At 39.6% G+C, this 16,579-nt stretch overlaps 1 protein-coding gene across 2 annotated transcripts in view; it reads right to left on the bottom strand.

Moving 5' to 3' along the window:
* LOC124615086 (armadillo repeat-containing protein 5-like) overlaps positions 1–16,579 on the bottom strand; it is a 186,947-nt gene that overhangs the window by 135,145 nt on the left and 35,223 nt on the right. For both annotated transcript variants that reach the window (XM_047143000.1, XM_047142999.1), the window contains exon 6: positions 8,467–8,718. In XM_047143000.1, coding sequence (XP_046998956.1) covers positions 8,467–8,718 — 252 coding nt within the window. The remainder of the gene's footprint in view (positions 1–8,466; positions 8,719–16,579) is intronic.

Below are 16,579 nucleotides of genomic sequence, written 5' to 3'. Positions count from 1 at the left end.
TCACCGGATACCCACAATATGTGGCTAGCCCGTCAAAGTAAAATAGCGAAGGTTGCAGACTGCAGCAACACCTGCCAGCAGCTGTACCTGTAGAGCAAGTGCAATTGCCATGCGCCATGCCACAAGCGACTGTCACTACAGTGCGGTGTGTTTGTCAACATTACTTGGAGATGAGGGATTACTTAGGCATCGACAATTTCCTTATTTACCTCTGAAGGGAAAAGAACAAACCCCATGGTCTTTATTAGAGCATTTTGAAATGTTTTACCTCATACCTGGATCGAAGTCCAGAAAATTATATTTGTTGTTGCATACACACATGGTGACGTTCTACTATGGGCTATGGATATGGCGGAACATTGCCACTACTATAAATTAGTTTTAGAGAGCCTTTCTGGATAAATATTGGTCTGATGCCATACAAGAGAGGCTCAGACATGAAGTATTCAACCCAGCTCCATTCAACTGTCATAATAGAAAGGAGTCAAAATACAAGCTTTAATTCCCATCCAATTAGGACAATTTTCTGTAGGATGCAATTTTGTGATAGAGAAACTAATGGTTGTTTTTTTAATCGGTATAGATAAATTTAGGACATACCAAGTACAAACTGATTCAGGCAAGGGCAAATGTCATTTCACTGTACATAACCAATTATTTGCAATAGACTTAATCACGGGGAGTACTGATAGACGTAAAACTGTTACTCACAACTTTGAGGTTCAGTTGGTAAATCACATAGCCATGTTTGTCAATACATACGATAATGAACAGTCAGCAGCAGAAGAGTTAAGTGTCGACACAAGAAACACAAAGGTAAGTGAATCACAGTGCTCGTCTCAAAAACAGCAAGCAGAACTTAGGGAATTGATACTTACATATATACATGTGTTTGAAAAAAGACCAGGTATCATTACGGCTTTTGTGTAAAAAATGGAAGTAATCCTCATGAAACTTGTTGTTCTACTTCATACCCTACACCATGGACAAAGAGGGAAGCAGTAAGGAAAGAGATTAACAGGACACTTGAATCGGGCATAATACAACCCATCAATTTCCCCTTATTGTAGTCCTATTTTGGCCGTGAGTACGCCAGATGGCCAGGTGTGCTTGTTCCTCGACGCACGTAACATAAATACGATTATTGTACCAGTTCGAACATGTCCATACAATTTAGAGGAAAAGCTTATGAAATTCCATGATGCTAAATTTCTTACTATAATTGATATCCAGTCCTCATATTGGCAAATAAACTACATGAAGAAAGTCGGAAGTATACCACCTTCATATGTGGGGCAGGAGCTTTGAATTTCAAGTGTTACCATTTGGATTGAATGTAAGTGCACGTGTATTTATCTCTGCTCTGGACAAAGTGCTAGGGCCCAAACGTTTGAGTAAGGTGGACGACCTTTTAGTCGCCGCCCCCACTTGGGTAGAACACTTAAGATTAATTGAAAAAGTATTAAGCCACTTTTCCAAACATGCAGTAACAGCAAATCTCAAGAAGTCTAATTTCAGAGAAGGAAAGATAAAATTTTTAGGACACATAATCTCTTTGAAATGTATACTGCCAGATCCTAAAAAACTTTCAGGAAATTCATCCTAACCAAGTTACGAACAGTGATGCTTTACTCAATCTTGTCTGGAAAAACAGACCTTGGTTATGGGACAAGCAATGTCAAACCGATTTCAAGAACATCAAGCAAGCCTTATTAAATGCTAATATTTTATCTCAACCAGACACGAAGGAGAATTTTTGTTTATGCACTAATGCATCTTCTCAAGGTCTGGCCTTTTTCAAATGGCAGAAGAAGAGGGAAAACTCATCTGTAAAGCAATTAGCTTCACCAACCGCACCTTATCCGAAGCTGAACATTCGTATTTAGTTACGGAGTTGGAGGGTTTGGCTGTAACTTGGTCCTTTAAAAAGTTTGAACATTTCCTTTGGAGAAAATACACAAAAGTATACTGTGGCCATCACTCCCAACGGTTTTCATTAACTTTTAAATTGCTACACCAACGGATAGCCAGGTGACATAAGTATACTTAAGAATTCGATTTTAAAATAGTGTACATAAAAGGAAATCAAAACGTAATAAGAACAATGGAGTGCAGCTTTACTGTATGGTTAAATGATGATGGCATCCTCATGGGTAAAATATTCCGGAGGTAAAATAGTCCTCCATTCAGATCTCCGGGCGGGGACAACTCAGGAGGACGTCGTTATCAGGAGAAAGAAAACTGGCGTTCTACGGATCAGAGTGTGGAATGCCAGATCCCTTAATCGAGCAGGTAGGTTAGTAAATTTAAAAAGGGAAATGGATAGGTCAAAGTTAGACATAATGGGAATTAGTGAAGTTCAGTGGCAGGAGGAACAAGACTTTTGGTCAGGTGAATACAGGGTTATAAATACAAAATCAAATAAGGGGAATGCAGGAGTAGGTTTAATAATGAATTAAAAAAATAGGAGTGTGGGTAAGCTACTACAAACAGCATAGTGAACGCATTATTGTGGCCAAGATTGACACGAAGCCCACCTCTACTACAGTAGCACAAGTTTATATGCCAATTAGTTCTGCAGATGATGAAGAAATTGATGAAATGTATGATGAGATAAAAGAAATTATACAGGTAGTGAAGGGAGACGAAAATTTAATAGTCATGGGTGACTGGAATTCGAGAGTAGGAAAAGGGTGAGAAGGAAATATAGTAGGTGAATATGGATTGGGGGTAAGAAATGAAAGAGCAAGCCGTCTGGTAGAATTTTGCGCAGAGCATAAATTAATCATAGCTAACACTTGGTTCAAGAATCATGAAAGAAGGTTGTATACACGGAAAAACCCTGGAGATACTAAAAGGTATCAGATAGATTATTTAATGGTAAGACAGAGATTTAGGAACAAGGTTTTAAATTGTAAGGCATTGCCAGGGGCAGATGTGGACTCTGACCACAATCTATTGGTTATGAACTGTGGATTAAAACTGAAGAAACTGCAAAAAGGTGGGAATTTAAGGAGATGGGACCTGGATAAACTGACTAAACCAGAGGTTGTACAGAGTTTCAGGGAGAGCATAAGGGAACAATTGACAGGAATGGGGGAAAGAAATACAATAGAAGAAGAATGGGTAGCTCTGAGGGATGAAGTAGTGAAGGCAGCAGAGCATCAAGTAGGTAAAAAGACGAGGGCTAGTAGAAATCCTTGGGTAACTGAAGAAATATTGAATTTAATTGATGAAAGGAGAAAATATAAAAATGCAGTACATGAAGCAGACAAAAAGGAGTACAAACGTCTCAAAAATGAGATCGACAGGAAGTGCAAAATGGCTAAGCAGCGATGGCTAGAGGACAAATGTAAGGATGTAGAGGCTTATCTCACTAGGGGTAAGATAGATACTGCCTACAGGAAAATTAAAGAGACCTTTGGAGAAAAGAGAACCACTCGTATCAATATCAAGGGCTTAGATGGAAACCCAGTTATAAGCAAAGAAGGGAAAGCAGAAAGGTGGAAGGAGTATATAGAGGGCCTATACAAGGGCGATGTACTTTGAGGACAATATTATGGAAATGGAAGAGGATGTAGATGAAGATGAAATGGCAGATACAATACTGCGTGAAGAGTTTGACAGAGCACTGAAAGACCTGAGTCGAAACAAGACCCCGGGAGTAGACAACGTTCCATTAGAACTACTGACGGCCTTGGGAGAGCCGGTCCTGACAAAACTCTACCATCTGGTGAGTAAGATGTATGAGACAGGCGAAATACCCTCAGACTTCAAGAAGAATATAATAATTCCAATCCCAAAGAAAGCAGGTGTTGACAGAGGTGAAAATTACCAAACTGTCAGTTTAATAAGTCACAACTGTAAAATACTTACACGAATTCTTTACAGACAAATGGAAAAACTGGTAGAAGCCGACCTCGGGGAAGATCAGTTTGGATTTCGTAGAAATATTGGAACACGTGAGGCAATACTGACCTTACAACTTATCTTAGAAGAAAGATTAAGGAAAGACAAACCCAAGTTTCTAGCATTTGTAGACTTAGAGAAAGTTTTTGACAATGTTGACTGGAATACTCTCTTTCAAATTCTAAAGGTGGCAGGGGTAAAATACAGGGAGTGAAAGGCTATTTACAATTTGTACAGAAACCAGATGGCAGTTATAAGAGTCGAGGGGCATGAAAGGGAAGCAGTGGTTGGGAAGGAAGTGAGACAGGGTTGTAGCCTCTCCCCGATGTTATTCAATCTGTATATTGAGCAAGCAGTAAAGGAAAAAAAGAAAAATTCGGAGTAGGTATTAAAATCCATGGAGAAGAAATAAAAACTTTGAGGTTCGCCTATGTCATTGTAATTCTATCAGAGACAGCAAAGGACTTGGAAGAGCAGTTGAACGGAATGGACAGTGTCTTGAAAGGAGGATATAAGGTGAACATCAACAAAAGCAAAATGAGGATAATGGAATGTAGTCGAATTAAGTCAGGTGATGCTGAGGGAATTAGATTAGGAAATGAGACATTTAAAGTAGTAAAGGAGTTTTGCTATTTGGGGAGCAAAATAACTGATGATGGTCGAAGTAGAGAGGATATAAAATGTAGACTGGCAATGGCAAGGAAAGCATTTCTGAAGAAGAGGAATTTGTTAACATCGAGTATAGATTTAAGTGTCAGGAAGTCGTTTCTGAAAGTATTTGTATGGAGTGTAGCCATGTATGGAAGTGAAACATGGACGATAGTTTGGACAAGAAGAGAATAGAAGCTTTCGAAATGTGGTGCTACAGAAGAATGCTGAAGATTAGATGGGTAGATCACATAACTAATGAGGAGGTATTGAATGGAATTGGGGAGAAGAGGAGTTTGTGGCACAACTTGACTAGAAGAAGGGATCAGTTGGTAGGACATGTTCTGAGGCATCAAGGGATCACCAATTTAGCATTGGAGGGCAGCGTGGAGGGTAAAACTCGTGGAGGGAGACCAAGAGATGAATACACTAAGAAGATTCAAAAGGATGTAGGTTGCAGTAAGTACTGGGAAATGAAGAAGCTTGCACAGGATAGGGTAGCATGGAGAGCTGCATCAAACCAGTCTCAGGACTGAACACCACAATAACAACAACAACAACTGTTATGTCCCCAACCTTAGATGAAGAGTACTACAGGTGGTAAGAAAGTGTATTGTCTGCCAGAAAACAAAACATACCAACATCTCCAAACAGAGTGAACTACATACCATTGAGGCTAAAAGCCTCCAGAAAAGGTACCTTTGGATGTGGCTGGACCCTATCCCAGAGGTAAGGGTGGCATAAAGTATACAGTAGGTCTGTATGATATTTTCAACAAATAAATAAAATTGTACGCTATGCAGAACACTACAGCCACTTCAATTATAAGATGAATCAAAGAGGATTACTTTGCAAGAGTAAGAAAAACAGAAGTCATGTAACAGATAATGCCTCATATTTTGTTGGATGTAGCTAGAAAGAGTTTGTAGAATCCAACCAAATGAAACACATTTTACTATCCAAATTTCATCCCGAAGCATCCCCCATAGAAACGTTTTTTTAAGGAACGCAATAGGTTTGTACCTACATACCTCGTAAACATACAGGACTGAATATGTCACTCCCTTCTTACAAGTTGTTAACAACCTTCCTCATACATCAACTAGATTTACACCAAATGAGCTGATGTTCAATTCCAAACAAGTAGACGAGTAGGAGAAACCTTTGCCCAAGATACTTATACAGGAATTATCACTGGAGGATAAAATACGACAAGCAGTAATCAACCTGGAAGCCTGGGCTAAATATAGGAAAGGAATTTATGACAGAAAGCTGAAACGTACAACACTATTTTATATAGAAGAAAAGGTGTTACTTAGAACGCATCCCAAATCCACAAAAATTGGAAAACTGAACAATAAGTGGCAACCACTATAGACCAGACCATATATAATTACTAAAATTCCCTATCCAGAAGCAGACAGATTGGTACACACGAACACGGGTAAAGACAAGGGCATTTACCCACACAAAGACTTGAGAATGTTTATATATTGAAGAAGGGCTTTATACCCTCTAAGTTGTATATATGTATAATAATATTAGATGTAGGTTGCTGGAAAGTCACATTCCAGAATTTATGTTGTTGGTTGTTAACGAAAATTTCTGCCTGTGTTTTTTCTTAAATTCAAATGTGTAAACGATAAAATGAGTGGTTGTAACAAGGAAGAATTTTACTTTTATGTGTCTAGAGATGATGATAGTCTAAATACAATTCTTCGCCTTGCACATAGCCCAGTTGTAAACAAATAAATGAACTTGTGAAATGCACGGTAATGTGCAATGCAATACACAACTCGCCGCAAAGCGAGTGGTATCAGAGTGGCGCAGCGCATACGCATTTGGGAGCAGGCTAGTCAGCAAACTGCAGGCGTGTGTATGCTAGACAGGCAAACCTGGAAGTGTTGGAGTGCCCAAAACAAACAAACCTTATGAGCTACAGTCCGCACTAGCATTTGTAAAGCCTATTGAGAAAACAGGGACATAGAAAATTAAGAGAGAGAGTGTACTACAACTACGACTATCTACACCACACACACACACACACACACACACACACACACACACACACACACACACAAAGATAAGCTACAGGATTATATGCACAGGAAAGGATGCTAAACTACAAGATATTTACTTAAACCTATGCTACTATACACATTATATCTATGTATGTACAATTTTTAAAAATTTAAGTACTGAAAGTGCATACACTAATTTTACTTGATGGATGAGAAAAGTCTTGCTGCAGGTAAACAAGTGAGTACAGTGGCAAACTGAATAAGAGGTCAATGCCTCTAACACACTTTATCTTTCAGATTTATAAGGTAAGCAGAGATACACACGACATGAAATAAGTTTTGTGATAACACAACTGCACACTGAAGTGAATGAATACATGGATGAATATATGAAAAAGGTATTAGTAGCCAACAAGCCACTATACACTTATCTACGAAGATACAGTTTTAATTTGGAATTAAGTTTTTTCTTCCAGGGAACAATGCATCGACACATTCTAAAGTGAAGAAAGATAAATGCTTGTAGAGTGTTAGGTACCATATAAACATAAGAAAGAATCGCACCACAAGTAAATATAGTTACAAGTTTATGATAGGTATGAATGTTATAGTGTAAAAGTATGTAAAGAAGAAAACAGTTGCGGTACGTCACACATCATGATGCTGAACTAAGGCTGAGTACTACCAAATACTCAAGGGGTCAAAACCTAACTACTGTGAGCATCGACTACCCACGAAAGTATCAAACACCTGAATTACTTTGAAATTTTTATTCATATTTGTTACTTATGTAATTTGATAACTTCACCCAACATGCACACCTTTACCTGCAGTTCGCCACACAAAGTACAATTTAGATAGGACAAGATAATTGCAAAACATGCTGATGCATCTCATTAGAACTACAATACAGTTAACAAAAAGCAATTGACATTTCAACTAAACAATGGCAAAGCAGGTCTTTATGCTCAATAGTTATTTGTGTACTATACACTACTGAATTTATGCTATACAAAAACTTACAAATAAACTGTATTAATCTATAAACACCCATAGAATTTCTAACTGAAGATACCGAGCGAGGTGGCGCAGTGGTTACACACTGGACTCGCATTCGGAAGGACGACGGTTCAATCCCGCGTCCGGCCATCCTGATTTAGGTTTTCCGTGATTTCCCTAAATCACTCCAGGCAAATGCCGGGATGGTTCCTCTGAAAGGGCACGGCCGACTTCCTTCCTCATCCTTCCCTAATCCGATGAGACCGATGACCACGCTGTCTGGTCTCCTTCCCCAAACCAACCAACCAACCAATCTAACTGAAGATATAATGAATGCCTTACAGGTGACAATGCAATTGATGAAAAAGGCTACCTGGACAGACTCCATGTCTTCCTCAGATTTCATCTTAGCCCATGGTGATTAACTATTTCACAAACATTAGGAAAGCAATGATAAGAGGCATGCAGACTCATTCTGCTGACACCTTCCAATGTATTTTAATTCTTGAATGAATAATTTTGCCTACAGTGGAGATGAGCTGTTACACAACTTCTTGGCTGGTTAAAACTGTGTACTGTACAAGGTGGGCTTTCACAGGCACTGCTCTTAATAACTAGGACATCTGTGACCCACTTCACAGACTGATTTCTATCAGTAATCCCCCCCTTTCCTTCTTTCTTTCTCACTCCTTCTCTTTCTTCTTTCTCTCTACTCCCAAACTCTCGCCCCTCTGTCTCCTGGTTGGAGTTTAAAATCTCAAGATTCTATTGTTACTACTGAGCACATTCTCCACTATTTTTTTTTTCTTGGGTGTCACTTTTGTTACCTGCTTACAGAAATGTTAGATTCTTTTGTGTGGAAATTTTAAAACTATAATAAACATAATACCTGCTCAGCTCTCGCTCTTTCTTGACAGCAACATAGCTTGGGCTGCTAACACGAACTCTCTTTCTATTGCTCTGATGGCTGGATGACCTATCCTTGTTTTTTTCATGAATTTTGTGTCCATGATTAGGACCACAACGTTCTACAGATGCTGCTAGGTGTGTTGATAGTGCTCCAAAAAGTCCAGCCTGCAGCAACTCTGTCATGCCCAGATCATCATATGCAAATTGCACTAGTGCATGGAGTGCATGTGTCCTAAAACAAAGAAAAGTTATTTATGTGACTGAACTCATTAATTACATTGATGTTCAATTTTTTTTCTTCTGGCAAAGTCTTTATTGGGATTTCTGCACAGTACAGTACAAATTTTATCCTAAGATTCATGAGCATTAAATGAAACATCAATTGCATGCAAATATAAATCGCACACCAATCCATATCCATGTCAGACACTATCAGCAGTAGCGAACATATCACTTAAAGAAAATTACAGAATCAGATAATGGAAGGCATAAACGTAGCCACTCCATATGCATTTTAGGCACTGCGTGATATACTGGTATATAGACAAGACTGAACAATGTCCTTCCGCAGAGCTGATAAAAAACTTCTACACACATACATACAGTTACATATGCCCTACCAACCCCCCCCCCCCCCCCCGCAGGGTAAGTCTTTCTGCTCCCGGGATTGGGATTGGAATGACTCCTTACCCTCTCCCTTAAAACCCACATCCTTTCGTCTTTCCCTCTTCTTCCCTCTTTCCTGACGAAGCAACCGTTGGTTGCGAAAGCTAGAATTTTGTGTGTATGTTTGTGTGTCTATCGACCTGCCAGCCCTTTCGATTGGTAAGTCACATCATCTTTGTTTTTAGATATATTTTTCCCACGTGGAATGTTTCCCTCTATATATATATATATATATATATATATATATATATATATATATATATATATATATATATAAAACTAAGATGATGTGACTTACCATACGAAAGCGCTGGCAGGTCGATAGAAACACAAACAGACACATACATACACACAACAAACTGTTGCCTCATCAGGAAAGAGGGAAGGAGAGAGAAAGACGAAAGGAAGTGGGTTTTAAGGGAGAGGGTAAGGAGTCATTCCAATCCCAATAGAGGGAAACATTCCACGTGGGAAAAATATATCTAAAAACAAAGATGATGAGACTTACCAAACAAAAGTGCTGGCAGGTCGATAGACACACAAACAAACACAAACATACACACAAAATTCTAGCTTTCGCAACCAACGGTTGCTTCGTCAGGAAAGAGGGAAGGAGAGGGAAAGATGAAAGGATGTGGGTTTTAAGGGAGAGGCTAAGGAGTCATTCCAATCCCGCGAGCGGAAAGACTTACCTTAGGGGGAAAAAAGGACGGGTATACACTCGCACACACACTCGCACACACACACATATCCATCCGCACATACACAGACACAAGCAGACATTTGTAAAGGCATATATATATATATATATATATATATATATATATATATATATATATATATATATATATATATATATATATATATATTATTTATTTATTTTCCAATCCCAATAGAGGGAAACATTCCACGTGGGAAAAATATATCTAAAAACAAAGATGATGAGACTTACCAAACAAAAGTGCTGGCAGGTCGATAGACACACAATGTGTGTCCAGGAAGAACATTGTCTGAAAGCTTAGCTACAATCTCTGTCTTGTAACACAGTTGAGAACTTAAAGTAGGTTACCATCTAATAATGAATAAAATATGAGGACAAGTAAATAGAAGAGGTTAACAATGTTAACACAGTCAATACAGGCAGTCAGAACACTCACTGCTGTGAAAGTTGATACTGTTTGACGGTTGGAGCACTATAAGTGATTAGAAAGCTTGTTGTCTCTTAATGTTACACACCCTGTATAAACAGTGTCTGTTTTTCATCCTATTTCCTTGTAATTTACAAAATAGTTACTATAATTTTGCCTTCTAAGCCTTAGCCTAATGTCCTTGTTCCAGATCATAGACTGAGTACTTGGACTTTAGCTCACTGTTGGGAAGTCAGCCACAAAGCATCAACCTTATACTACACAATTCTCCAGCTTTATTTCAGATGATCAAACAATACTGCAAACAGCTCTCTACTATAGAAGATGTTAAAGGACAACTGCAGAGAAAGGAAACACTTAGACCGGTACTGAAAGACAATGAAGTTCGCTGCATTGCGTGGTACAATGGGAAGCTGAAAGTGGTCGTACCAGACCAGTTGGTGGCATACATATTCAAATATTTCCATGCTTCACATGGTGATGGGCCTTTGGGAATTTTCAAGACCAGGGAGAAGATTTGGGATAAATTTATTTGGAAGGACATGGATGCTGAGATCAAGGAGAGGAATCAGTTGTGCAAAATCTGTGCTGTGAGTAAGGCTCCCCAAAACATCAAGGTTGACCTTCTAGCTTCTAAATCCATGGAGAGACTGTTTGAGAAGGCATATGTCAATTTTGTCAGACTTCTGCTGCATACTAAGACACGGTTTAAGTATTTATTAGTTTGGGTCAATGTGTTCAGCCACTGTACATGCTTTTTTTTCCAACGAGTGTGGCTATCACCAGCCAGCTATAGAGGACATCGAAATGTTTTTAATGAGTTTGGGCTATGTTGGGTGATCATTCCTGATAATGTCACAACTTTCATCTCAAAGGCCTGTAACAGATATTGCATATGAATTGGAATCCAGCATTGTAAAACTAGTCCTTACTATCTGAATCTTCCTTACACAGAGACGGTAATCAGGAATCTAAGGGCTACCTTCACTGCATATTAAAGTGGCCATCAGACAAGCTGGGATAAATCCCTGCATTGGTTAATGATGGCTTTCAACACGGCTAAGCACGAGGTGCACAAAGCCACTCCGGCTGAATTACTCCTTGCATTTAGGGTCAATTCTCCTTTGAGCAATTTATTGTCAATCAATGAACTGTTACTGGAGAATGTATTACCTGATGAGGTAACTGAGAATTGGAAACAGGCTAAAAATAACATCCACTGGACTTGTTCCTAGGAGGCTAGTAAGTACAACAGATGTTGACAGCCAGACAATTTTAAGCTGGGTGATCTGGTCATTATAATAAATTTTGGCACTGCAAGATGCAAGTAAGGCAGCTGGTAAGGTCAGCAGTAAGTTGATGCCTAGGTTTGTGGGGCCTTTTGAAGTCATGAGATTCCTGTTACCTTACTGGTACGAGTAAGGTGAATAAGGCTCCATCTGGCTCAAACTAAGCTGGCCAGTACCAGCATTTCATTCTTGTGTCAAGCAGTGTGTCCTATGTAGTTTTAGTTTTTAGGTGCCTGACAGAATTTAAGTAGCATTTGTATCTTGGGGCATTTTCTTGCATCAAAATTGGTGCAGTGATGAGGGGGAGGCGAGAATCCATCAAGGCCATTTGTTTCACTCTTATAATACCCCAGTATTATAGGATTAACAAGGGGGACTATTTTGCGGTTCCCTGCACATTTCGAGACCACCGTGTAGTTGATCATTCATTGGAAGCCCACTTCCATGCCATCTGGCAGGGATGATCGACTTCTTGAGGGCCAGGAGACCAGATCTGTGTGGGCAGAGAAACAGGGCAGTGGGCTGTCAACCGAGTCCAGGAGAGCATGGTTACAAAAACAAGCATTCTCGATGCAATGTGGAGAGGAAGAACAGCACTGAAAACTACAAGCCGATCCTGTGGGATGGCTGGTTGAGTTTTGTTCCTGCAATGGATATATGCTGGAGTGAACCAGAGTGCCCAGGGTGGATGATTGCTGTTATCGAAAGAGATGTAGGTGGTATGGAGTACCTGGTGCAGTGAGAAATAAGACACTGTACCGTGTCATTGAACTTGATTTGGGGAGGACTGTGAACTCATCTATATCCTGAATATGGATGCCAGCTTCAGTTGTATGTATTTTGCAAGAGTTGAATGTTGGAATCAGTTATCATGCTCCCTAAGTCTGAAAGTATTTTATTAGTGAGTTATGCTTTAACTTCATCTTGTTCCTTTTAAAATAACTGAGAAATTTTAAGGAAAAATTCTATTTCCTTATCTTAAGTAAATTCTGGGTGTTGTTACCCCCCTCAGATTTAGTTATAAGTTGGTACAGTGGATAGGCCTTGAAAAACTGAACACAGATCAATCGAGAAAACAGGAAGAAGTTATGTGCAACTATAAAAAAAAGCAAAATATAGAAACTGAGTAGTCCATGAGCAAGATAAGCAACATTAAGGAACCGTGAGCTCAGGAGCACCGTGGTCCCGTGGTTAGCGCGAACAGCTACGGAACGAGAGGTCCTTGGTTAAAGACTTTCTTCGTGTGAAAATTTTAATTTTTTAGTTTCAGACAATTACTATCTGTCCCTCTGATGCGAAGTAACTGCGCCGTAGTATGGGGACGCTACACCTAAACAAGAAAACCTAAATCAGGCAAGGTAGAAGAATCTTTTTACCCATTCGCCAAGTTAGGTGGGTAGACAACATATTCCTGTCATGTGACGCACATGCCGTCACCAGTGTCGTATATAATATATCAGACGTGTTTTCCTTTGGAGGAATCGGTTGACCTATGACCTTGCGATCAAATGTTTTCGGTTGCCATTGGAGAGGCACGTCCTTTCATCTACTAATCGCACGGTTTTGCGGTGCGGTCGCAAAACACAGACACTAAACTTATTACAGTGAACAGAGACGTCAATGAACGAACGGACAGATCATAACTTTGCGAAAATAAAGAAAGTAAAATTCTCATGCGAGGGGAGACTTGAACCAAGGACCTCTCGTTCCGCAGCTGCTCACGCTAACCACGGGACCACGGTGCTCCTGAGCTCACGGTTCCTTAATGTTGCCTATCTTGCGCATGGACTACTCAGTTTGTATATTTTGCCTTTTTTTCATTGTTGCACATAACTTCTTCCTGTTTTCTCGATTGATCTGTGTTGAGTTTTTCAAGGCCTATCCACTGTGCCAACTTATAAGTAAATCTGAGGGGGGTGCGATGGGGAGGTTCCCTTGTAAGTGCTTCTCATTGTTTTCAGGGTGGAACTGTTTTGAGCAGCTAGTTCTACTACCTGCAGGCAATGGAAATATTTTATACCTTGTAATTACAAACAGACCTGATCTTTTCAAAGTGTCAGTATAGAAAAAGGGATAGGTGATCATGGCATCATACTGACAACGATGTTCACTGAAGTTCATAAATCCATTATAAATGCTACAAGAGTTTTTATGAATTCAGTTCAAATATGATGGCTTCAGAGGAATTATGGACAAAGTTTAAACTGATTGTAAATTTCACTCTAGAGAAATATGTGTTGGGAAAGGATATTAAGAACAAAAAGAATCCACCGTGGCTTAATAACAAAATTCAGAAAATGCTGATGAAGTAAAGATTGCTGCAATCTCAGTTCAGAAGATGATGAAGAGTATGCAGAAATGTTGACAGGCAAATAACAGATAGCAGAAACTGGTGTGTGTATAAAAGACCAATGCATGGATCATACACTCTCCACCGTCATATGTTGGGAAAGATCTTGCCAAGAACATGAGAAAATTCTGGTAATAGGAAAAACCACTAACTAGGCTTCTCTCCAGTCATTCTGCGACCAGTCTGGTCTGTCAATAGAAGGTGTCAAAAGGAAACTAAAGTTTTAAATTTCCATTTAAAATGATCATGGCTGCAGGAGGACCATAAGACAGGCATAGTGTTTGACCATCACCCAGCCTCCCATATGGACTTAGAAATAAGTGCCCTGGTGTTGAGAAATAACAGAAAGAGTTGAAAACAAATAAGTCACCACGTCCAGATGGAATCCCAGTTCAGTTTTACAGAGAGTACTCTTCAGCATTGGCCCCTTGCTATCTTGCATTTATTACAAATCTCCTACCCAGGGCAAAGTCCCAAGTGGCTGAACAACAGCACAGGTGGCTCCTGCATACAACAAGGGTAAAACAACAAACCCGCCAAATAACAGACCAATATCCTTAACATCAGTTTACAGCATAATTCTTGGGCATATTCCAAGTTCAAACATAATAAATTTCTTTGAGACAGAAAAGCTTTTGTCTGCAAATCAGCACAGATTTAGAAAGCATTAGCTATGCAAAACTGAGCTTTCCATTTTCTCACATTACATCCTACGAACTGTGGATAAAAGGCAACAGGCAGATTCCATTTTTCTAAATTTCCAGAAAGCACTTGACTCGGTGCCCCACTGCGGACTCTTAATGAAGGTCCAAGCATACAAAATAGGCTCCCGGATATGCGAGTGGCACAAAGACTTTTTATGTAATAGAACGCAGTACACTGCCCTCGACAGCAGGTATTCATCAGAGACAAGGACTTATCAGAAGTGCTCCAACCAAGTGTGATAGGACCACTCTTGTTCTCTAATAGCGGTAATAGGGAATGTGACACATTCTTGAGTACTGCTCAAGTGTTTGAGATCCCCACCAGTTCAGATTACCGTATTTACTCGAATCTAAGCCGCACTCGAATCTAAGCCGCACCTGAAAAATGAGACTCGAAATAAAGGAAAAAAATTTCCCGAATCTAAGCCGCACCTGTAATTTTAGACTCGAAATTCAAGGGGAGAGAATAGTTTTAGGCCGCACCTCCAAATCGAAACAAAGTTGGTCCATTGTAATATGAGACACAATTTAGGTCGAATGAATGACGATACAGCTACAGTAGTTTGGTTCGAGTCGTAAGCATAGCAGTTAAGCTTTACCAGGTAGCCATTGCTATGCATCAGGCGTTCCTCCGTATTTATTCGGGTACCCTTCCTTTTTCACGTGCTTCGTCTGGTTTGAATCGATTGCTTAGTTTGCTTCGATCTGATAATTGCCGTTTTCTTTGTTATAGGTGTTTACGTCACTCTTAAGCTGAAAATGCATTACTGTACTGTGTCATGCATTGTTAGTCGCATTCTGATAGTGCGCGTTTACGACCTGTCGCGGCTCGCGGCATGGCTTGCTTTTGTGCGCGCTACCACCACCGCTTTAAAAAAAAACGGAATCGTCTCATTAGCAAAACAATGGCAAGAGACTGCTATTTGTTGTTACTTACACTGCTGCTTTCTTTGATAATGATCAACAAGAACCAAATAATAGACTGCGTATGATAGAACATGTTCTGAATGAGAATTAGGTGAAAATTTTTCTCCGTTTGAAAATCTTTGCGGCCGCTTCTTTAGTACATCAAATTCTGCACAGAAATTAGTCATCTTAGGTTTAAAAATCTAGTCAGTTGCCGTGCTTCATTTCTGACAGTATCACTATTAGGCATAAGAATAATACGAATATGAACATGACACGATACGTATATCCTGCCGCGTTTGCTGTTGTCTCACTCTAGTTTCGTAGTTTATTAGTCAGACAGGATTTAAATGAGATAGCAGCAAACATGAAATATACGTGGCACAATGTTTATATTCGTATTATTCTTATGGTGAAGAATATCACTGCATGTGATTTACATTTCATCAGGTTCCTATTAGCAACCATCTCTTCTCACAGGTAGGAAAAAATTGAGTACGTAGAGTTGGCCATATTGACAAACATCCCAAACAGTCTTACCAGTCGGATTTTCGTAGTACATTGAAATTCTGCTACATTCGAAGATGAGCAATACGGAATTTGTATTTACTTCGTTGGACAATGTATGAAAATGCAGTGGTCAAAACTCGGGGCGGAGGAAAAAAGCTCGTCTTGCACCCTTCTTTTTTTTACTGGCGCAGAGGTTTTGGCACCAGTATTTATCTTTGTGCCTACAAAGCTTGCCTTTGTAGCGCTACATATATTCGATGGCAGAAGTTAGTTGTGGCAGCACCTACCAACATTTTTCAGAACCTCCGCTTGCTTTGCACTCGATTCTAAGCCGCAGCCGGTTTTTTGGATTACAAAAAGCGAAAAAAAAAGTGCGGCTTAGATTCGAGTAAATACGGTAAAGGGAGACATTGAAGCAATTCATAGGTGTGATGCTAGATTTGTTTCGGGCAGGTTCAATCAAGATAGGAGGATTAGGGACACGCTTCATGGATTCAAGTAGGAATCCCTGGAGGGAAAA

This window comes from Schistocerca americana, chromosome 1 (assembly GCF_021461395.2).
Source record: "Schistocerca americana isolate TAMUIC-IGC-003095 chromosome 1, iqSchAmer2.1, whole genome shotgun sequence".
Lineage (NCBI taxonomy): Eukaryota > Metazoa > Arthropoda > Insecta > Orthoptera > Acrididae > Schistocerca > Schistocerca americana.
Note: the sequence above shows the minus strand (reverse complement) of the source record. Positions and strands in the feature narration are given on the sequence as shown.